General features: G+C 30.2%; 4 protein-coding genes across 14 annotated transcripts; 3 read left to right on the forward strand and 1 right to left on the reverse strand.

Moving 5' to 3' along the window:
• Positions 1-267: 267 nt before the first annotated feature.
• LOC117207742 (40S ribosomal protein S8) lies at positions 268-3104 on the forward strand. Its single transcript, XM_033448228.1, has 5 exons — positions 268-358; positions 804-934; positions 1312-1563; positions 1641-1770; positions 2953-3104. Exons 1-5 carry the CDS (start codon positions 355-357, stop codon positions 3060-3062), a joined length of 627 nt encoding a protein of 208 aa, XP_033304119.1. The 5' UTR covers positions 268-354; the 3' UTR covers positions 3063-3104.
• Positions 3105-4723: 1619 nt separating this feature from the next.
• LOC117207735 lies at positions 4724-12478 on the forward strand. Of its 3 annotated transcripts, none has more exons than XM_033448214.1 (9): positions 4724-5176; positions 5817-5943; positions 6228-6354; positions 6490-6569; positions 6677-6855; positions 6924-7129; positions 7319-7597; positions 11278-11553; positions 11663-12478. In XM_033448214.1, the coding sequence occupies exons 1-9, from the start codon at positions 5054-5056 to the stop codon at positions 11886-11888; spliced, it is 1623 nt and encodes a 540-aa protein (XP_033304105.1). In that variant the 5' UTR covers positions 4724-5053; the 3' UTR covers positions 11889-12478. The 3 variants fall into 3 exon arrangements, with proteins under 3 accessions (XP_033304105.1, XP_033304107.1, XP_033304106.1); XM_033448216.1 differs by having other exon boundaries at positions 6680-6855; XM_033448215.1 differs by having other exon boundaries at positions 4725-5176; positions 11281-11553.
• Positions 10872-19719, reverse strand: LOC117207734 (mini-chromosome maintenance complex-binding protein). Of its 7 annotated transcripts, none has more exons than XR_004487575.1 (11): positions 19619-19719; positions 18939-19216; positions 18328-18678; positions 17893-18218; positions 17631-17810; positions 17303-17546; positions 17050-17223; positions 16698-16908; positions 15744-15844; positions 13652-13767; positions 10872-11864 (listed from the first exon to the last, which is right to left on the reverse strand). XR_004487575.1 is itself a non-coding variant. In XM_033448213.1 (9 exons), the coding sequence occupies exons 1-8, from the start codon at positions 19674-19676 to the stop codon at positions 16717-16719; spliced, it is 1803 nt and encodes a 600-aa protein (XP_033304104.1). In that variant the 5' UTR covers positions 19677-19719; the 3' UTR covers positions 12901-13767; positions 16698-16716. The 7 variants fall into 7 exon arrangements, 1 of the variants encoding a protein (XP_033304104.1); XR_004487576.1 differs by having other exon boundaries at positions 11572-11864; positions 13652-13754; XR_004487579.1 differs by having other exon boundaries at positions 11572-11864; positions 19587-19691.
• LOC117207739 (protein FAM166B-like) lies at positions 13487-16170 on the forward strand. Of its 3 annotated transcripts, XM_033448224.1 has the most exons (6): positions 13487-13624; positions 13737-14079; positions 14874-14949; positions 15034-15233; positions 15340-15582; positions 15746-16170. In XM_033448224.1, the coding sequence occupies exons 4-6, from the start codon at positions 15065-15067 to the stop codon at positions 15973-15975; spliced, it is 642 nt and encodes a 213-aa protein (XP_033304115.1). In that variant the 5' UTR covers positions 13487-13624; positions 13737-14079; positions 14874-14949; positions 15034-15064; the 3' UTR covers positions 15976-16170. The 3 variants fall into 3 exon arrangements, with proteins under 3 accessions (XP_033304115.1, XP_033304112.1, XP_033304113.1); XM_033448221.1 differs by lacking the exon at positions 13737-14079 and having other exon boundaries at positions 13495-13624; positions 15071-15233; XM_033448222.1 differs by lacking the exon at positions 13487-13624 and having other exon boundaries at positions 13766-14079; positions 15071-15233.
• Positions 19720-19755: the final 36 nt, after the last annotated feature.

Consider the following 19755-nt stretch of genomic DNA (forward strand, 5'->3'; position numbering starts at 1 on the left):
GTAACCAATACTATTTAAATATTAAATTCTGCACACTTCCATTTTCACTTATGAAATATTCATAGCAATAATTTTTACAAAGTTCATGTTAATATAAATAAAATCTGATTGATTCTAAATAAGTACGGAATAGATGACAAAAATAGTGTCATTTAAAAATTAAGAATAAAATGACGAAATTAATATCGATATATTCTTTTTCTTGTTATTTATTTATTATTTATACATTTCATACATATCTCGTTTCGATGTTCCAAGAGGGCGCCCGTGTTCTTGAAAACGCCGGAAGTGGATAGAAGTCTACTACCATCTACTAACATCAGGAACGTTTAAGGTTCTTTTTGATGTACCACGATGGGTAAGTTGTTTGGCTAGATATGGGTTTTGTTTTTATCGATTTGAATCAGTATCTTTGACATTAAAATTATTATTGAATAACCATTAATCATTTATAAAAACACCAATTTCTTTTATTCGGATATATATTACTTTCATAAATATAACTTAAATGGTTAAAAATGTTTGATATGTCGCCAGCTTTTGTAATTTCACTATTTTAATCAACTTTTCTTTATAATCTACTTTATTTTTGCTTAATTATATATTTATCATAGTTTTCATTTACTGATTTTAAGTTTATTGTGTTTAAGATAAGTATACATATATGTCTTTAACGTTTTTCATTCTTGTGTTGTTTATTAAGTTGGAACTATATTATGTTATGTTGTCAGTAGTATCTCTATATATATAAAATGTTCCTTATGTATTTTACTATATATATAAATATTTATTTGGTATTACAGGTATCTCTCGTGATCATTGGCATAAGAGACGAGCAACTGGTGGTAAAAGAAAACCACTCCGCAAGAAGAGGAAATTCGAATTAGGACGTCCAGCTGCTAACACGAAACTTGGAACTCAACGTATTCATACGGTATTATTAAACAATCCTTTATCATGAAATTCTATATTTTATTTATCGTTGTCAGAAGCAAAAGATAGCTGTTTTATGAATTTCATAATTTATCAGAAACAAAGCATAATAAATCTACTGATATATATTATCTATTATGCAATATATTCACTTTTAAAAAGTATAAAGGTGTTTCTGTATAAAGATTTTGCAATTTCTTGACCTTTTCTTTTGACAATTAGTGTAGCAATATAGAAACATAAAGTGATGACGATCTTTACCTACTCTGAATATTGTGCTGATTTATATCCCACAGCGTACTGATTGGAATTAGTATATTATATATTATTTATTTGTTACTAAACAATCATAATCATCTATATTCATATGTAAATTAGGTACGTACAAGAGGTGGTAACAAAAAATATAGAGCCCTTCGTTTAGATACAGGAAATTTTTCATGGGGTTCTGAATGTACTACAAGAAAAACACGTATTATTGATGTAGTTTATAATGCATCAAACAATGAATTGGTGAGAACTAAAACTCTTGTAAAGAATGCAATTGTTACCATAGATGCAACACCTTTCAGACAATGGTATGAAGCTCATTATGTTTTACCATTGGGTCGTAAACGAGGTGCTAAATTGGTAAGTGAGTAGACACTTTTTTTTATTTATGTCATTAACAATTAATGATCTAACAAATTAATAAATGTTCAAAATAGACTGAAGCTGAAGAAGAAGTTTTAAACAAAAAACGCTCAAAAAAAGCAGAATCTAAGTACAAAGCGAGACAGCGATTTGCTAAAGTTGAGCCTGCTTTAGAAGAACAGTTTGCTACAGGACGCGTCCTTGGTAAGCAAAATATTTTAACAAACAAATTATTCCGTACAATATATTGTATAAATTAATTTTTCAACACGCATATGCGAATATCGCAAATGTAGGTTGAACTTCGTTTCGAGACACAAAAGTAGTTCACATTGTGAAATACTTTTTATAATATACAAAAAAAATGACAAATTTGTTGTGTCCCAAAACGAAATTTAGCTCAATTTTATCATCTCTAATATTGCTAGTTTAAATTTGTTTACATTATTGCTTTGTAATGTAATTATTAAGATTTACTCTCTATTTATATCCATACAAAATGTTTCACGCAATTCGATGGCTATAGTTATATGATTCAAACATTTCAAAGGCATTTTTATTTTTCTAAATTGAGCTATACTTTGCTTTGCATCTCAATTGACATGTTTTGTTATTTCCTATAAAAAAATGTTGGATTGTGTCTGAAATTAGTTCAATAGATATTTTATCTTTAGTTATGTAGAACTTTGAAAGATAAAGAAAAACGAGAAAAGACATAATGCAATACTCTTGTGCTTGTTTTTCTTATCTTTCATATGATAAGTCCCTAGTTAAAATATCTTTTGAATAACTTTGGACAGTTTTCGACCAAAATGCCTTAACATTGTCATCCGTATAAATTTATTAATATCCTTAAGCAATAACCGTCGATTTTTGGTAACAAATTTCAAGTTCATAAACTTTACGTAAAGGTTTACCTTGTGTTGGACATCAACGTTGTATCACCAGACACTAACATTTAGCCTGCACAACACGTTGGTGTCACCGGATGTAAAAGTGTTAATACTTTTTGTAGAAAGTAATAAAATGTGTATCAATTAGTTGATTCAATCGATTTGATTGATACAATTTAAAAGTAGCGATGACTTTAAAATCTTCAAAACGTTTAGATTTTCGGAATAAAAATACGTACCTCATGCATTGTGTATAAAACCACTTAATTTTGCTTTATTTTCATAATAGTGAATAGTAATAAGAAGTCTTTTGACTTCTACCAGATTCATATAAGTTGGCCTCACTGCGTGAAACATCACAAATAACTTTGTATAAGGAAATGTTACATTCTTTGCGTTTAGTAACACGCGCATCATATGTTGCTTAAATACTAAAACAAAGGAAACACTTTCTTATGAATTTTGAGTCATCAAATTTAAATTTTGATTTCAGCTTGTATATCAAGTAGACCTGGACAATGCGGTCGAGCGGATGGTTATATACTTGAAGGAAAAGAACTTGAATTTTATATGAGAAAAATTAAAAGCAAGAAAGCTAAATAAAATGTATAACTACAACAAGAAAATAAAATAATCTTTATGTAAGAAATGATACAAGTAATAGTAAATAACCAGTATATTCCTCGTACATATTTAAATTTTTATCAAACTATTTAATTATAATATCATACCGACTATGGTATTTAATATATTATATATGGTTTGCAAATGTAGTACATATGCCGAGCTAGAAAAAACTGTTAATCGATTGTAGTTAATAGAATAATTATACATTGCTTTTAAAGTCTGAAGTATTCGAAATAAAACTTTTCGCAAGCTATTAACTGTACAAAAATTAAAAATATTTTTCTACACCACTTCAAAATTGACGCTGTACATGTCAAATGATAATTGAGTTCCTTACATGTGCTTCCATGCACAAGATCGCTACTTCTTATATATATACTTTGTGTCTCGATTAACTTCTCGAATACGATGTGCTCATGATATATACAGATCTGGAAACTCCCGTGGTGAGGGTAAAGATCTCGGTAATTGGACAATGTTGGTCAATTTATCTGCAATATGGCGCTTCAATCGGAAAGTTAGGATTCGTCATGTAACGCCATCGTATAGAAATAACTCGGACTCGATTGTCTTTGCCTCTCTCTTTCTCCTTAATGTGGTTACATATTTGATTCATGGCGAACGAAGTAGCAGAGGATATAAAAAAAAGCGGCACCATAATAATAATAATAGCAGAGAAGGAATTTTCTCACTGATAATACAAATCAATTTTTGTCTTATATGTATGATTATTATAATTTTATTATTATTATTTTATATTTAACTAATATCTAATAAATATTATATAACATAAATATTCTTTTCGTTATTAATAACCTTTATAAACCCTAAAATTATACTATAATTTTATTTTTTCAGCACAAAATTTAACAATAATATAATATTTGAAACGTTTCAATCATGAACAATATTTTGTGAATGATAGTATTTACATATGTATATTACAGATAGTGTTAATAGTTACAATATTTAATGAATTAGAAAAACTAAAAACAAATTTACTTTCTGATAAATGTTATATATTTCATATACGCCATATAATGTACGTCAAATATAAAAGTGTTAAATACATATGTGTAGATATTTGATTTGAAAGTTGTAATTTTATTAAATTTTTTGTTGCAAACAATAATATGTACATATTTAATAAAGGTGCATAATTAATATTCATTTTTAATTAAAATGAAATATTGTAAATGCATTTACTTTAAATAAATGGTGAAAAATTATGGAAAAAAGCTTAGTCTAGTCATGGAGTAAACTCAATGGTTTAGTTCATATTCTTTATCTTGAATGTTTTCATCAAGAGTGACGTTAGATACAAAATTCTAACTTCTCGATTGCGACGTTCGATTTGTAAAGGACAACTCTTGACATTAAAAGCCTCCTCCCTTCCAGTGGTGGTTCAGACCTGTGTATAAAACCGTGATTGCGCTATACAGAGCGCTGCAAACTTTGCTTTTACAAACATAGAAATATATACATATATATCTGTGCTTACAAATGAAGTGAGGTTGTATGACCGATCTGAAGTGAACTCTTTCTAATATTTGTTCCTGTTTAACTCTTTCTCCGCTAGATGGAGCAGTTTTCCTAGAACTTTCCTAATTTCCACATGCCCTTCGACAAAGGAATTTGCATCTTCAATCGTAGTCATTGCACAGCTGATCTTGTAGTGTCGTTTACGGTTTACAGTAATATTTTTTTTTGTGTTTATATTGTTACTCATGAAAAATTGATTGTAACAGAACATTACGGGTATTTAAAAGTTTATTTTGTAATTGTTGATAATAATATTTTACCGTTCTTTCAACATGGTGACGCATTCAAGAAAAATGTATTGAGAGCAAGTTAGTCAGTAATATTGAATGGGTGGGAAACATATCGACAAAGTACACAGAAATAAAGATCGTGTGAATAATTTGTTTTGGTGTTGAGTTTCATTTCTTGAACTATAGTTAGCGGGTATGGTATATTTGTCAGATACCTGGGGTATGGGAGAAACAAAATCGCAGTGCCACAATACAAATAGTAGTTCCTCCTTTCTGCAGGAGAATGATGAAGTTGCGTTACTACCGCTTAAGAATCAGGTAAGATGATAATTTATCTCATTGGTGTGTACTATTTTCTTTGAATAAAATAACGTCTGAAATATTCTTTTCGTCATTTGTTTTTTATTGTTTCACTTTTCAGTCGCACTATACATAGTGTTGATTCTTGGCGTGAACAATTTTTGATTTTGCTTGATTTTATGGTAAATCACATCAAACTGTTTAGTTGGTGTGTGTGTATATATATATATATATATATATATATACACACACACCTATCTTCATAATTCTATATTATATTTAATTAAAATATTAAACTTTTTGCATTATATAAATTTATGTTTAGAGATATATGTATATGTCTGTGTAAATGTAATTTGTAATGAAACATCACATTGTTTTTGTTTTCATTTCATTTTATTTGCAGGAAGAATAATAATAATATTAAAAGAATGGAAGTAAATTAACAGTTGCATTATTTATAGTGACTTGTAGTTTAATTATAAAATTTTATTACATATTTTTCAAATTACATATAATCTTACAAGTTACACGAATATTTAATCAATGCATATGGTATTTTACTAGTTTTATTGCATACATTTATTATTGTATATTAACTAATTGTATATTATGGACAACATTTAATCCCATAATAAAGCAATAACTTTTTTTATAGGTTGGTGGACATACCAGATTGCTATTACTCAATCAGAATACTATTTGTAAACCATTAAACTGCAGAGAACTTGACTTTTATCAAAACATTCCACAAGACATTCAAATTTTTGTTCCAAAATTTAAAGGTAAAATAACTTTATTGTTTCCTATCTTTATAATTCTATATTATATTTAATTAAAATATTAAACTTTTTGCATTATATAAATTTGTGTTTAGAGATAAGAAATATGTTTGTCTAAACCAAATGAATTGTACAATTAAATCTTTATGATAAAAGTATAAAATTGAAACAATTTAAAATGAATTAAGATAGTTCTGTAGACATATATTTTTACCTGACATATAGTGGTAATCAGTAGTAGAAAGTAGGAGTTTTAATAATTTAATGTTATTTTTTCAATGTTTCAGGTGTTTTACAAGCTTCTAACAGCAGTGAGGTTACATTAGACAAACGTTATAGCCCAAGCTTTAGAGAACAAGATAATAATAGACAGGGACACAATTCAAGTAAAAGAAAGAGAGAAGATGTATTAAGGTTTGTGTTTGAATGATTTTTAATAAATTGTATTGAAGTTGCATTATATAAATGAATGCATAGAATACTTTTAGGTTGTTGAGGCAACAAAAAAAATGAAAATAAATTTTATGTATCATAATCTTTTTGTTGTAGAATGAAAATTCATCGTGACAACACATTAGGAGGGGTATTAAAACCAGAAATGCATTTGGAAAATGCATCAAACAGACAGTGTATGTACAATATGCAATTTGTCAAATTTCAGAGAAAAGAATGATGCAGTGTAAAAGATGTGCCCTTTGTAAATTACTTTTTTTCTTTCTATTTTTCTATACAAAAGCAGATTTTCTTTTACTGGAAAATATAACATCACAATACATCCATCCGTGTATATTGGATCTGAAAATGGGGACCAGGCAACATGGTGATGATGCATCTGCCGAAAAACGTAGTAAACAAATTGCAAAGTGTGCTGCTAGTACATCAGCCTCGTTAGGTGTTAGACTATGTGGAATGCAGGTTTGTTGTAGTATTTACCTTAAAATCTGTACAATATCAAATACTAATATAAATAATGTATATTACAGGTTTATCAAGCTGATACCAATCATTATGTAAAAAGAGATAAATACTGGGGCAGGGAGTTAAATGAAGAAGGTTTTAAAGCAGCTTTGTATAGATTCTTTCATAATGGCTTTTATTTACGAACGTTAGTCATCGAAAAAGTGGTATCACGATTAGAACAATTACGGCGTGCGATTGAAAGGCAAAGCAGCTACAGATTTTATTCGTGGTAAATTTTCTCAAATATACTACTGGAATATTTTCAAGAACTTTATTTTACATACAAATATATATGAATTCAATCACACAAATCGTTCGGATATTTGAAATTTTATAATTTAAAAATCAATCGAAAATGTGATATTCTAATATATGATATTTAATATATTAGAAATATTCACTTTTAAATTTGTTTCAGTTCATTGTTAGTCGTTTACGAAGGTTATCAAAAGGATTTTTCGGGATTCGGCCATTCATCGTCTGCATTACAGATGAATGAAGACTCAATCAGTTCTACCTTCGTTAACGATGATCCTCATACGTCTGATGGTTGTTACGACGGGGATATAAATAACAGTTCCCCAGATTGTAATGTTACTATGGAGAAGGAAATCAGCCAAACGAGTACTTTGCGCAGGGGATTTGCTGAAGCGACAGTTAAAGAGACCAAACGTATCGCCAGTTTTTACCCTACAAGGTTTGTGATCGACTCTTTTTTGCTCATTAGCGTGTATACATTGTCGTTGATATTTATGAATAAAAAATTATTGCTCGTTCCATCTTGATTTGCTATAAATATTAATATTCGTAAATTATTATTTCTTAATGCGTACAATAAAACTTTTTCAGACAATACATAGACTTGAAATTAACGTGTACTTCGATACGTATGACACACAATTTGATTACGATTTTCTTGAAATCTATTTGCAATAAAAGGCGATTCAATATGGAACGAACTAAATTAAATTCCTAACGTTGTGATGCTGTTAAGATTTGATGGCAGAGTAATTTTCAGGTGCAATATTTCTTTATACGCTTTTATTTACTTATTTATTGAGTAATTTATTCATTCATTTATTGATTTATTAGCATATTTGCTGTTTTTATGTATTGTTTTGGTGTATTACAACACTAGGAATATAATAGATACTTTCTTTCTTTTTTTGTTTCGAATATTATAATTAGATAATAATTGAACATAGAACATAAACATTCTGATTTAATACGTTTAACCCTCCGATATATGTATGTATTAAGTAGAAGTCGAAACATGCGCGTTATCTGGTGAAGTATGTAATTATAAGATATCGGATTACGCGCGTATTTCATTCGATACATCTTTTGATATTTCGTCTGAATCACGTCATACTTGTATATTACTTTCCTTTTCTTCTTTTTTCTTCTTTTCTTTCCTTCTCTCTTTCCCTTTTTTGCGCTACTTTTCCTCCTTTAAATAAATAGTGCATTAAAACTTGTACCATTCTCGAAGTAATCAAAGGAGATCAATTGTATTTCATTAAATTTAAAGTAACCTGCATATAACAGGATGTTAGTAATTTTGTAAATATATTCTAAAATTGAAGGTATAACATACTCCATCAGAAAATTGGAGGGTTAGTTATTATGACGATTCTAATGTATTCGAATTGTTTATTTCAATTACATGTTGTTAAAAATCGGTTTAGAGAAAATATCGCACGTTCAGCGCCTTAGTGTATTAATATTTGATGTTTTCAACGATTAAGACTATCGTATGTAGTGTAACGTTAAAAGTAGTTTCTGTGTGAACAATTAGATCATTACATGCATATACGTAAAAGTATCTATAAAGTATCTTAATAATATAAAAGAGACTTTTTGGTGAATTCTCATTCATTTCTTACTACTAGTATGTATTTACATACGACTGATTAATGCTCTGTTTTTTAATGTATTTCTATTAATCATTGAAGCTGGCGTAAGACCAATTTGTATTCGAGTCGCTGAAATTAATAAATTGAATGCTTAGATACCTTAGAATTGATCCAAATTCTATGTATCTTGGAAAAATTGGAGGAACTTATCAGTGAAGAGTAGAAATCATAAACTACCTTTTATGGTATTGTTACACTAACAAACTGACAGTGTGATATTTTCGTTATTTAAGCATGTATATTTCTGTGTACCATCACTTTTTAGAAAACTGCTCTTTATTACGGCCGAACTATAATAAAGCGCGGCAATACCAGTTCCTAATCGAGCCCGATCAGTTTCTTACTAGGGGAGGATCAGAGCTGAAAATGGTGGATTTCAAAATCCTTTCGTAGGTATATTGTTGCTCAAGAGTAGAGTAAAAGCTCTACAAAAGTTATTAGGAGCAAATATTTAAACATTAAAATCAAAGGAGTTAAAGGGATATTTACATTGTATTGCATATATATATGTATGTGTATACGTATACGTATATGTATACAAAGAATATTTCATAAGATGTGTAGCGTATTAATGAAATAGACTTCTTAACCTGAACTGAATCATTCTCTGCGTTTTAAATCCAATTCACTTTTAAACAAACTCTCAGATGCATTTTAGGACTGATTATGATGCATCGCGTTTTGATATCTTTAATAACTTGCATCTACAATGTACATGTTCACTTGTCTTCTGTATTTTATATGTTACATTTTTCATATAATTATCGAGGAATATGATAAAGTGTCGTAAGAAAACTGTGTGTAATTTTCAGACACATTAGATGGCTAGACATAGCCGAGAATAGTTTAAATACATATTATCGTAGTCAATTTCGTTGATCGATGAACCGATGATACGATTAGTCGTTGTTCAGAATTGATAACATCAAGAATCTTCTTATTTAGTTTTATTTGATCGATCTTTTATTTTTATTTTTCGATAGTGTTGTAACTTATTTTACCGTTACATTCTCAGCCCGCATATATGTATACGTAGCACATATACGTGCGTGTGTGTTCACTTTTCAACAGTTCATGAGTATATTTCCATAATTTAAGTTGATTTAGCTTCACATTTTGTAGTAAACGAAATCAAATATACAAGACGTTCAGTAAGTGGTGAATTTTGTTACATGAAAAATAAATTTATACAAATTGCTCGTTTAATTTATCTTTTCAAGTTTAAAATATGTATGTATATGTGTAAAAAAGAGCTACTATATATATAGTACGTACACACGCACATTGTCCCTTTTATTTTATGGTATAAACTGAAGGAGACGAATTGCCAGTTATAGATACGTTATTATAGAAACGTTAAATAATGAAATTTCCAAAACTATATTATCATTATTTTCTTACGAAATTAACTTTATTTATTTAACAATTAACAAATTGTAAAAATAATATACTTGGATGCTTTTATAAAAAAATGCAAATTAAATGACATAAAATTGAGATATTAGATTTGGAAGTCGTAAATTCTCTTATAAGATGTAGTAGCATCCCAAGGTATTCACACATAGAACGCACAGTAAAATAAACGAAAAATTTCTAATTTTACCATAAAATAAAAAAGAAATTTCCTGAAAGGTATTACCATTTACTTTGCATCCTGTATATTAAGATATAAACATTCTCTTTTACTCGACAATATATGACCCACAGGGCCTGCATGCCCGCTACGGTTGGGGCAGTAAAAGGGTTATTAATAGATGGTAAGAGGTCATATACATTGTACCATGTGAGATCTAATGATGGGGCTGTGTCAAAACTTCGTTGTATTTCCTCGATAAATAGAATTGAATCTACAAATTGTCTAATCATTAAGTAAAGTTCCTAAAACAGAATGAAATTTTAGATTATTCATATAATTAAGATTTCTTTTATTTCTATTATTATTATTATTCAAAGTATTTCCAAAGTCAATGTGAAGAACAAGATTTCGTGCTATCCTGTTTAGTTAACTTGTGTTTTAATTACTTTTAGTTTCTTTCGACATGATTAAATAGCCGATGTATATTACGCATTTATTACGTATATTTTTATGATTTTACTTGATGAAAATTGAGTAATAATTGTACAAAAGATGGAAAAAATAATAGGACATGATATGCGACGTTTGTTGTATTAATTCCATTGATCAAGGAAGGTTAACCGATCATTCGGTTTTATTGCACTTACTATAAACTTAATAATAATTGTAGGGTAAAAATTTTCGATGAAAAATAAATATTACGTGTATAGTGTATTTACATATATGAAGATCGCGTGTTCAATATTGAGAAATTGCGAATTTTTTGCGCGGCCCATATTATATATTTTAATAATTTCAATATTAGACAATATTTGAAGAGAGGCAAATGAATCAAGCAATAATTAAGTTAATACGTTCTATGCGATGATCCACTGACAATCCCAGCAGCGAGGAGACAGTTTTCGTCGAATCTGCGGACAGCTTGATCGACAGGGTGCTTCATTCTCCGAGATACGAACAGTGGATGCTTTACGGCACCAGAAACGATGAATTTTATTTTGGACAAAGCTCGGACAATGAGACGCAAGATACTAGTTCCGATACAGAAATTACGTCGGATTCTGGATCACAGTGGCAAAGACGCGGACATCGGTTATTTCACATTTACAAGAGGGACGAGAGAATAGAAGGGGAACTTGAATGTGCCAATATGTCAAACAGGTATTAAGAATGATTAAATATTCGATATGTATGAATTTATCAAGCTGCCAAATCGACAGCGTTTACAATTATTAAACGGAAACAAATGATATTTAAATTTACTTCATAGATATACCTCGTATCCTTATCGATCGAAGAAGATGAAACAGAAGTCTCAGGAAGCACGGGTCGATGTAAGAATGATCGACTTTGCACACACGACTTTTGTTCATGGTTCTACCGTGGCCTGTAACTCGTCTCCTACTCCTATGGTGTACCAAGGCCCGGACTGTGGTTTTCTAACTGGTCTCGACAGCTTAAAACGACTTCTCCTTGAAATTTTGACCGAAGATTAATTCATAAACACTCGACCAATATCTATCTATTCCGTCTTTATGTGTAAAGAGTTGAAAGAAATGCGTTGAAAACAACTAAAAGATTGGTGACGAAACTTTGATTATTAAACCTGATTGATTTCTATGAGATCGATCTGTACATATGTATTTCCAACGTATGTAATTTTAAGTAACAAAGTTCCACTCTAAGTATACGAGCGAAGTAAGCGCGTAGAGCTAACGAGTGTACGATAGCAGTAAGATATGCGACAACGAACTAAAATCACAGAGTATTATTTAATTCACATGAATAAATATATTCATGTGTGTATATATACATATGTGTATGTGCGTGCGTGTATGTGTACATAGCTCGTATATTTTGCGTGAGAGTTATACTGTTACAACATATGTACATATAATTCTTAATACACAAAATTTAAAAAGAGCTACTTTTAATAAATCGTGTACTTGTATTCTTGTTTCTTTTCAATTTAGTAAGATTACACAGTTTGTAAATTGCTAAATAATTGTATTGGACGGGAATTTTATCGACATTTTCTATCGATGTTTGTACAAATTATGTGACAAAAAATAAATCATTTAAATGATTTGATGTCGTAGCCTGTCACGCAGTCTATAATTTTTGTAAGCTAAATAATGGCTCATTCCCGATACAGTCTTCGATCTATTGCTAAATCATTTTCATATTAAAATTGGTGATAATTTGCTGCGAGACGATTGCGAGATCTTTTACTTTCTCGACATTTCTTAACCGATCGATCATGGCAGAGTCAAATGGTCTTTCTTTTACTTTTCCCCACCTCCTGCGCGTATCGATCTTCTTGAAGGTAACGGAGTTGTGTTACTCCTAGGAAACCATTGCCTGGTACTAAATCGTATCCAGTTATCGATGAAACGCGAAAGGAAAACGGTAACACGCGAAACGCTTTTCGTTTACGATTGTAAAATAGAGGTTTCACAGTGTGTTTCTTTGTTAATATATATATTGTAAAATCTTATCGTTGGGCAGTTTTCATTCGTTTCAACAAAGATTCAAATTTATTTCGTGAACCTTGATTATCGTGGTTTATAAAACAATTTTTTGAATTATACTAAAGACAAAGCTGTCGAGGATCTATTCGATGAAAACATAGCTTTGAAAATCCTTCCAATCCTTTCTTTTCTTTCTTCCTTCCTTGAAATCATAACAGAGTAAAGAAGTAACTAACGCAGTAACTAAATAACGATAACTAAACGATACATTTGTAACATATATCGTTGCTTGGTGTATAATGTTCAGAAACAAAATTATATTAATAAATTAGAAACACTAACTATATTCAAGTAACCAAGAATTATCATATAAGAAAGGACTTTTACTCAATTATAACGTGCATAGCACACTCTGCGATATGCAGTATACAGCTTTTAATACATATATACGTATACATGCATATACGTTTCTTCTGTACGAGTAGCGCGACTTTCGTATTACTGATTGCATTTTCGTTCGCGTTTAGATTTTATTACAAATGAACTGCAAAGAAATTCTACGTTATAAAAAGCTTCGATCGAAAAGTGTGAATGCCGAAAGAAAGGGATGAAAGCAATGGAAGCGACGGAGGCGTTGATCTAACACGATAATTTGAACACATTACGTTTAAAAAGCTTGGTCGGAAAATGGTCTTCGATTCAGTATCCGAAGAACAGAGAAAACAATTTTTTAGAGAGAGTTATGCCGCTCACTTGCCTGGGTAAGATCCGACGAGTCATATGCATACCTGTGAGAATAATACCGATGTTATATCCGATGACGTATCGCGTAATTTAAGAATCATCTTTTTCTCTTTGGTCCCCCGTTTCAAGATGGTATCGAATTTCCACCTGCGGCAAACACCTGCATCACCATCGAACAGCATTAATTGAATTTGCAACGTTTACCATTTACGCTAAATATTTCCTGGTAGCACCGTTTATTTTTGGTTGCGCAACACGCACGTTACAGCACGGCTTTTCAAGATACATACAAACAAACGCGCTGTTAAGCTTGAACCCGGTTGCAATGGTTTTACAAAAGAGGAACTTTAACGTTGTGCTTTAGAATAAAAGAACTATTTATATCGCTGCTTCGATGCATTAGATAAAAGGAAGAACAAGCTTCAGGAAAGAAATTGAACGTAACTTTGGTTTTCCAGGATAATCGTCCACGGTAGGTAATTAAACCACAACGTGCATATCACCTCATCCCTTTCTCGCGAAATATCTCTACCCGTCTATCGTTCTATTGACAATTGTAACCAAAATATGATACATGATAACAAGAACAATACCTGAAAATTGTCTATTGTGAAAAATGTTTCGATATTAGTGCCATGCTTCGATCGTTGCATACCAATTATAATAGTAAGCTAGAATATCAATGACAGGTACTTTACTAAAGGAAATACTATTACAGAAGCAATCTTAATGCACATGTATCAAATAAAACACTTCGCTTAAGCACTGCTTATCCTACTATCAAATAATTTATTTACTTTTACGCGGATCGATCCATTGATCAACCTATTCGAGCCGATTTACATCACATACTTGCATTTATATATATAGAATTTTTACGTGAAACGATAAACAATCAATCTATCGATGAGGAAAAGATAGCTCGTTTGATCGATGATTTGAAATGTGACGTTCAAAGAAGAGAAATACAACAATTGTAACTAAGTACATGTAACATACGTGTATTGTACATACAATGTTTCTGATACGATTGTTGTCACGTTTCGCCGATCACCGCAAGGACAAATTACGGATAGGCTTGGCTCGGGTCAACTTAAATTTAATGATTTTGATGGCACATATGCGCATTGCGTGCCTAATGATCAACCGCAACAAGTTCGTTGTTACGTGGAATAAAATTTCTATATATTCATTTATTTATATATATCTTCTGCGCCTGATAATTTTATTATGAATACATTATACTTTGTTCAATCATACTTTCAGCTATACCGGACACTGTCCCACCCTTAAATTTCGAGTTGGAAAACGATTCGGTGCGTGCACTCAAGAAATTATGAAGGTAAGAGCATACAAGTGATACATAAGCATTTGATTCTGCATTGAGAGAAAAAGAGAAAAGCAACAAAACAAAATCTTTATAAAGTTAATTAAAGTTTCCACGAGCGTATTGCATCATGCAGGAATTACTTCAAAAGAAAATTCTCAAGACAGGACCTTACAGACCCATCTCCGAGAAGAACACAAATGAGAACACGACGATTATTTACGAGAAAGATACCAGTACAGATTGGAAAAGAGAAACGCATTTCTTCAAAGCACCGCCGTACATTTTGGGATATACTGGTAAGTATATTACAGACCGGTAACTGTATTATAGATTGAGATACTATTTTATCATATTATATCGTTTTATAAAAGTAAATTAATATACTTAATCGTTTACTTGTAGGATACATTCCTGGGTTTAATAGTAGTTATGGTTTATCGTTTATGAGAGCCGTGGAAGAAGGTGCCAGAGAATGGCGCGAAAATCAAATTAAATTAAAAGCTCATAGAGATCTTATGCAACCTAAGGTCGAAAAAAGCACTATCTCTAGACACTTTTTATTTCGACCGCGAGCCGATGATATAGATATACCAATCGATCATGATCACGATTTTAATCACGATAAAAATCGATTAACCACGTTTCGTACGTAACATGTACTTCCATATGAACTTCATTGTAAATTTTCTTTTCAACTTCATTGTAAACCTCCTTGTAAAGGATTTCATTAAGTATGAGATCAGTCGTAAACATTAGATGAAACATCTTAATCACCTTGAAATGAAAGATAAGAACATTATTCTTACAGATTATGAAGTTTCTCCTGAAAGACCACCGATTGTAGGCTATACCGGTCATATTCCAGGCTTTAAGGGAGAAGTTGCACTTTCGAAAAGATATGCACAGGCTGCGAAGAAGGGATTGGAATTAGTTCGAAAAGAACGCGAACATAGACTCGGTAAATTAAGAGACACTAATACGGTACAGAAAGCATTAAATGTGTCCCGTTTCAATGAAATTGATCTCGCCGGAGCCTGATTTTTGGAATTCATCAAATTTTTAATAACACAACATTTAATATACATATAAATTAACAATCTTCTTTAACTTAACTATATAACTTCCATCTGATTAGAACTATTTCATGAAATATAATTTACCTTTTTAATCTATTTTCATTTTTAAGACGCAGGTAACGGACGAAAATCCAAATAAAATTATTAATAATTTTTATCTCGACTTTCGTTCCTTTCTTGCATTTTTCTTTTCTTTATTATAAGAAGAAGGAAACATAAGTGCATCTACAATCTTTTTTAATTCTAATTTCCTTAATATTTCGATCAAAAGCAGATCGAGATATTTTACTTGTATTTTTTAAATATAAATTAATCAACATTTGAATCAAGGAATTCTTGAAAATATTTTTTAACTAGAAATATTTTTTAAGAATAAGTTATGGAGAAAGTAAAAAATAATGCTATTTCCATTTACAAAGCATAAAGAAGCATTATCTAACATTTGAAATGGAATTTAGCAAACGTGTAAATTATTATGTACAGTAGATGTTCGAATGTTACTTGTAGGACACACACAGGTGTACACGCAATGCAAATCTTTCAATCTATTACATGTGTGCCATACTTTGATAAATTATTAGGTTCGAGTATTAAAAAATTTTATATTGAAAAAATTATTTATTAAGATGTACAAAAGAACAATAAATTTCCGTATGTAAAAATATAATAAACGAATACGTTTACCTTTACTTTTAATTAACAGTTAAGTTTCTTTTTTCCCCGGTAATCTATTTAATCTTTCTATTTCCATTTGGAATGCCTTTTTCCAATATTCTATAGTTAAAGTATTCGATCCATATGATAAAGATAATAATCTAGCCAACACCATTAATAAGTGTAAATGATCAGCGTTTTTGTTTTTCTGGTTCCATTGTATGAAATCATTCTGAATTTCCTACAAGAAAAAATAATCATATATGTTATATTATGATATATATTTATTGTACACATGTACATATATGAAATATATTATAAAACAAAATATGAAAAATTGCTGGAATAAATTATATGATTTGAAATAATATCTTATAAATACCTTTATAACATCTTCATCGTTAAATTCAAATTTCGTATCTCGAATAGTTTCTAAATACTGTCGAATATTTATCAATCTATTTTCATCTTTCAAATACTGTTCAGCGATTTTTATTATTTGAGGATAAACGCTTTCTGATTCTGAATCTACTTTTAGTAGGACTTGGGTTTGACACTAGAATGAACGTATATTACTTATTGTTCATAAAAATATGAATGAATATGAAATGCTTTTAGTAAAAATTCTTTCATACAGGGATAAAAGATTTAGCTTCTGATAAAATTAAGACTGGAATATCCGTTTCGTATTCTATTTTATAAAATTCAAAATCATATGTAACTTTTTGAAAGTTAATCAAGTCGCAAATCGCATTGTAATTTTCTCGTCCGGCCTGTGTAATTTGACCAGTAGTTAGTCCTGTTTCGTCTATTACGAGATGTGTATTGTCGCTAAGTTGGAGTACTCCGCTGGTTAGCCTATTACACTCGTAATCTTTCCTGATAACAAGGCAAGTATCTTAAATTATATAGTGTAAAACTCTGTCAGGAAAAGGGTTTACATTTGATAAAGTATTTACTTACTTTGGCAACAATGTCAAATTGTTTAAATTTTCTAATGTGATTTCTAACAAGTAACTTTTCTTGATGAATAGAGTTAAAAATTTATATAAATACTTTGGAAATTCCTTGCATTTAGTCACAGAAAAGTGTGTTATATTTAGCGGATAAGTACCAAGACAGAAGTAATCCCTTTTCATGTAACTAAAATGAAATAATGCTTTAAAAAATGAGTTATGAGTAATTCTTTCCTTCATAAAGAAATAAAAACATTAAATAAGTTTACACTGATGAAAGTAAATGACAAATTAAGTAATCTGCAGCCAGATGATCCCCAAATAAAAGTTGACTCAATATTAAGTGAAGATCGCTTCTTATTAATTCTGCATTAGATATCACTTGAGGAACAATCGTCATATCTTGTTTAGTTGAATGGATTATTTTTATAGCATGTAATCGTGGAACAAGAGATACTGGTGGATGGTGCACAGTTATCTCAGCTTCTGTCATAGTTTCATCTGAATCGTGAGCAATATTTAAAAGAGGATCCAGAGATATAAAACCTATTATTTCAATAACTTGATTCAGTTTTAAAGTCATATCTTCGTATATCTGTAATTTATATATTAAAAGATATGTTAAACAATTTGAAACATTTATATACTATTTAAAAATCATTAATATTATATAAAAAAATAAATGTTCAAAATTCATTAATAACCTTTACAATGCAAGCTTTACCATCATCCATAGGAAATGGAAAATTTAATATATATTCCTTTGAAAATGCATTTTGTTGCCTTGTATTACTCTTCATTGTTTCCATTTTTTCATTATTATCGATTGGTGACATTCTTCCTTTTTTTTGTATTAATTCCAAATAGTTTGTAGTCTCACTATTATCCTTGTCTAAACTCCTTTTATGATTATTAGTGGATCTTATACTTGAATAATGTGACTGTTCATATGTTTCCTTTGCCCAATCATTTAAACCAGGAGTTGATATCACAATACATGTATGTCTTTCTGAATTTTGATTCTTTTCCGATTCCAACAAAATCATTTCGTGTGGCTAAGAAACATAAACAAATCATAATGTTTTAAGTAAACAAAGTATTAAATATCTATTCATTTTGAAATATTCGTGTTAAAAATAAAATGATGTAGGCAGTTTTATACATGAGATAAGCTGTTCTTTTTACATCCCACACCTGAAACTGCCATATTTACTATCGGCCCCATATCAATCTTAAATACACATATAATTTGAATATGGACAAAACAAAATGTGTGGAAAGGCCTTATGAAATGAAACTTTAATCAAATAATCACCAAACATTTTGCAGAATCTGTATACATCCCACATTTTATCTGGTATGTTTCAGTTTGAGTATTTTTGACTTCATACACTTGTAAGTAATATTCAGGATTGTGCATATCTTGAATCATTCCTTTAAATCTGACCAATTGACCATCCCTGAATGCATGAGCAGGGGCATTATTTAGTAAGGGAATTTCTTTTAAAGCATCTAGATTTTCCAAGATCGCATTACAATTCGATTTATTTGCGATAAAATACTCTGGTGTCCAATCCGTTATTTTAGCCAAAGCTAAAAGACGAAGTAAATGCTATTATGTTCTGTATTCTTCAAATAACTTCATTCGAGACTAATTTACTAAATATACTAGCACATACATAATAAATATTTCTTAATACAAATAAAGAAACATTTACTCACAAATCATTATGAGGCTATGCAAGTACTAGCGTAGTATCAAAGTTTTATTGCAATGTATCACAAACCAATCCCGAATAATCTTCGAAAACAACAAAATATACATAAGTAAATAAAAATAAACGCGCAAAAATATAGTGTGCTGACAAATATTCAAAATCAAACTCTATCGAAAATAGGTCGATAAACGAAATATGTAAGTACATATAATGTAAGTAAATACAAATTTAACAATAGCACTTGCGTCTTTTTACACTGCAGAGTTCCATTTCTCACCGGTATGCAACAGTACGGTACGATTCAGACGAGTGCTAGATACGTCCATATGCCACATGAGGCAATGTCGCACGATCGCACAATTCCCCCCACGCCGTATACCGGCGCATTTCTCCCGCCAAGAGCACCGAAGACGA

The sequence above is a fragment of the Bombus bifarius genome, unplaced genomic scaffold (assembly GCF_011952205.1).
Source record: "Bombus bifarius isolate JDL3187 unplaced genomic scaffold, Bbif_JDL3187 scf7180000008046, whole genome shotgun sequence".
NCBI lineage: Eukaryota > Metazoa > Arthropoda > Insecta > Hymenoptera > Apidae > Bombus > Bombus bifarius.

What these genes read in the sequence shown, in the direction of transcription:
- LOC117207742 (XM_033448228.1), top strand. An exon ending in GAACTCAACGTATTCATACG is followed by an intron (nt 935 to 1,311) that starts GTATTATTAAAC and finishes TATGTAAATTAG; the next exon opens with GTACGTACAAGAGGTGGTAA. An exon ending in GTAAACGAGGTGCTAAATTG is followed by an intron (nt 1,564 to 1,640) that starts GTAAGTGAGTAG and finishes TGTTCAAAATAG; the next exon opens with ACTGAAGCTGAAGAAGAAGT.
- LOC117207735 (XM_033448214.1), top strand. Translation starts at nt 5,054, where the DNA reads ATGGTATATTTGTCAGATACCTGGGGTATGGGAGAAACAAAATCGCAG. An exon ending in AAGAGAGAAGATGTATTAAG is followed by an intron (nt 6,355 to 6,489) that starts GTTTGTGTTTGA and finishes TTTTTGTTGTAG; the next exon opens with AATGAAAATTCATCGTGACA. An exon ending in AGCTACAGATTTTATTCGTG is followed by an intron (nt 7,130 to 7,318) that starts GTAAATTTTCTC and finishes AATTTGTTTCAG; the next exon opens with TTCATTGTTAGTCGTTTACG.
- LOC117207739 (XM_033448221.1), top strand. Translation starts at nt 13,551, where the DNA reads ATGGTCTTCGATTCAGTATCCGAAGAACAGAGAAAACAATTTTTTAGA. An exon ending in GCACTCAAGAAATTATGAAG is followed by an intron (nt 14,950 to 15,070) that starts GTAAGAGCATAC and finishes TGCATCATGCAG; the next exon opens with GAATTACTTCAAAAGAAAAT. An exon ending in GTACATTTTGGGATATACTG is followed by an intron (nt 15,234 to 15,339) that starts GTAAGTATATTA and finishes GTTTACTTGTAG; the next exon opens with GATACATTCCTGGGTTTAAT.
- LOC117207734 (XM_033448213.1), bottom strand. Translation starts at nt 19,676, where the DNA reads ATGTGGCATATGGACGTATCTAGCACTCGTCTGAATCGTACCGTACTG. An exon ending in GTAAAGCTTGCATTGTAAAG is followed by an intron (nt 18,219 to 18,327) that starts GTTATTAATGAA and finishes TATAAATTACAG; the next exon opens with ATATACGAAGATATGACTTT. An exon ending in ACGATGAAGATGTTATAAAG is followed by an intron (nt 16,909 to 17,049) that starts GTATTTATAAGA and finishes TTTTTCTTGTAG; the next exon opens with GAAATTCAGAATGATTTCAT.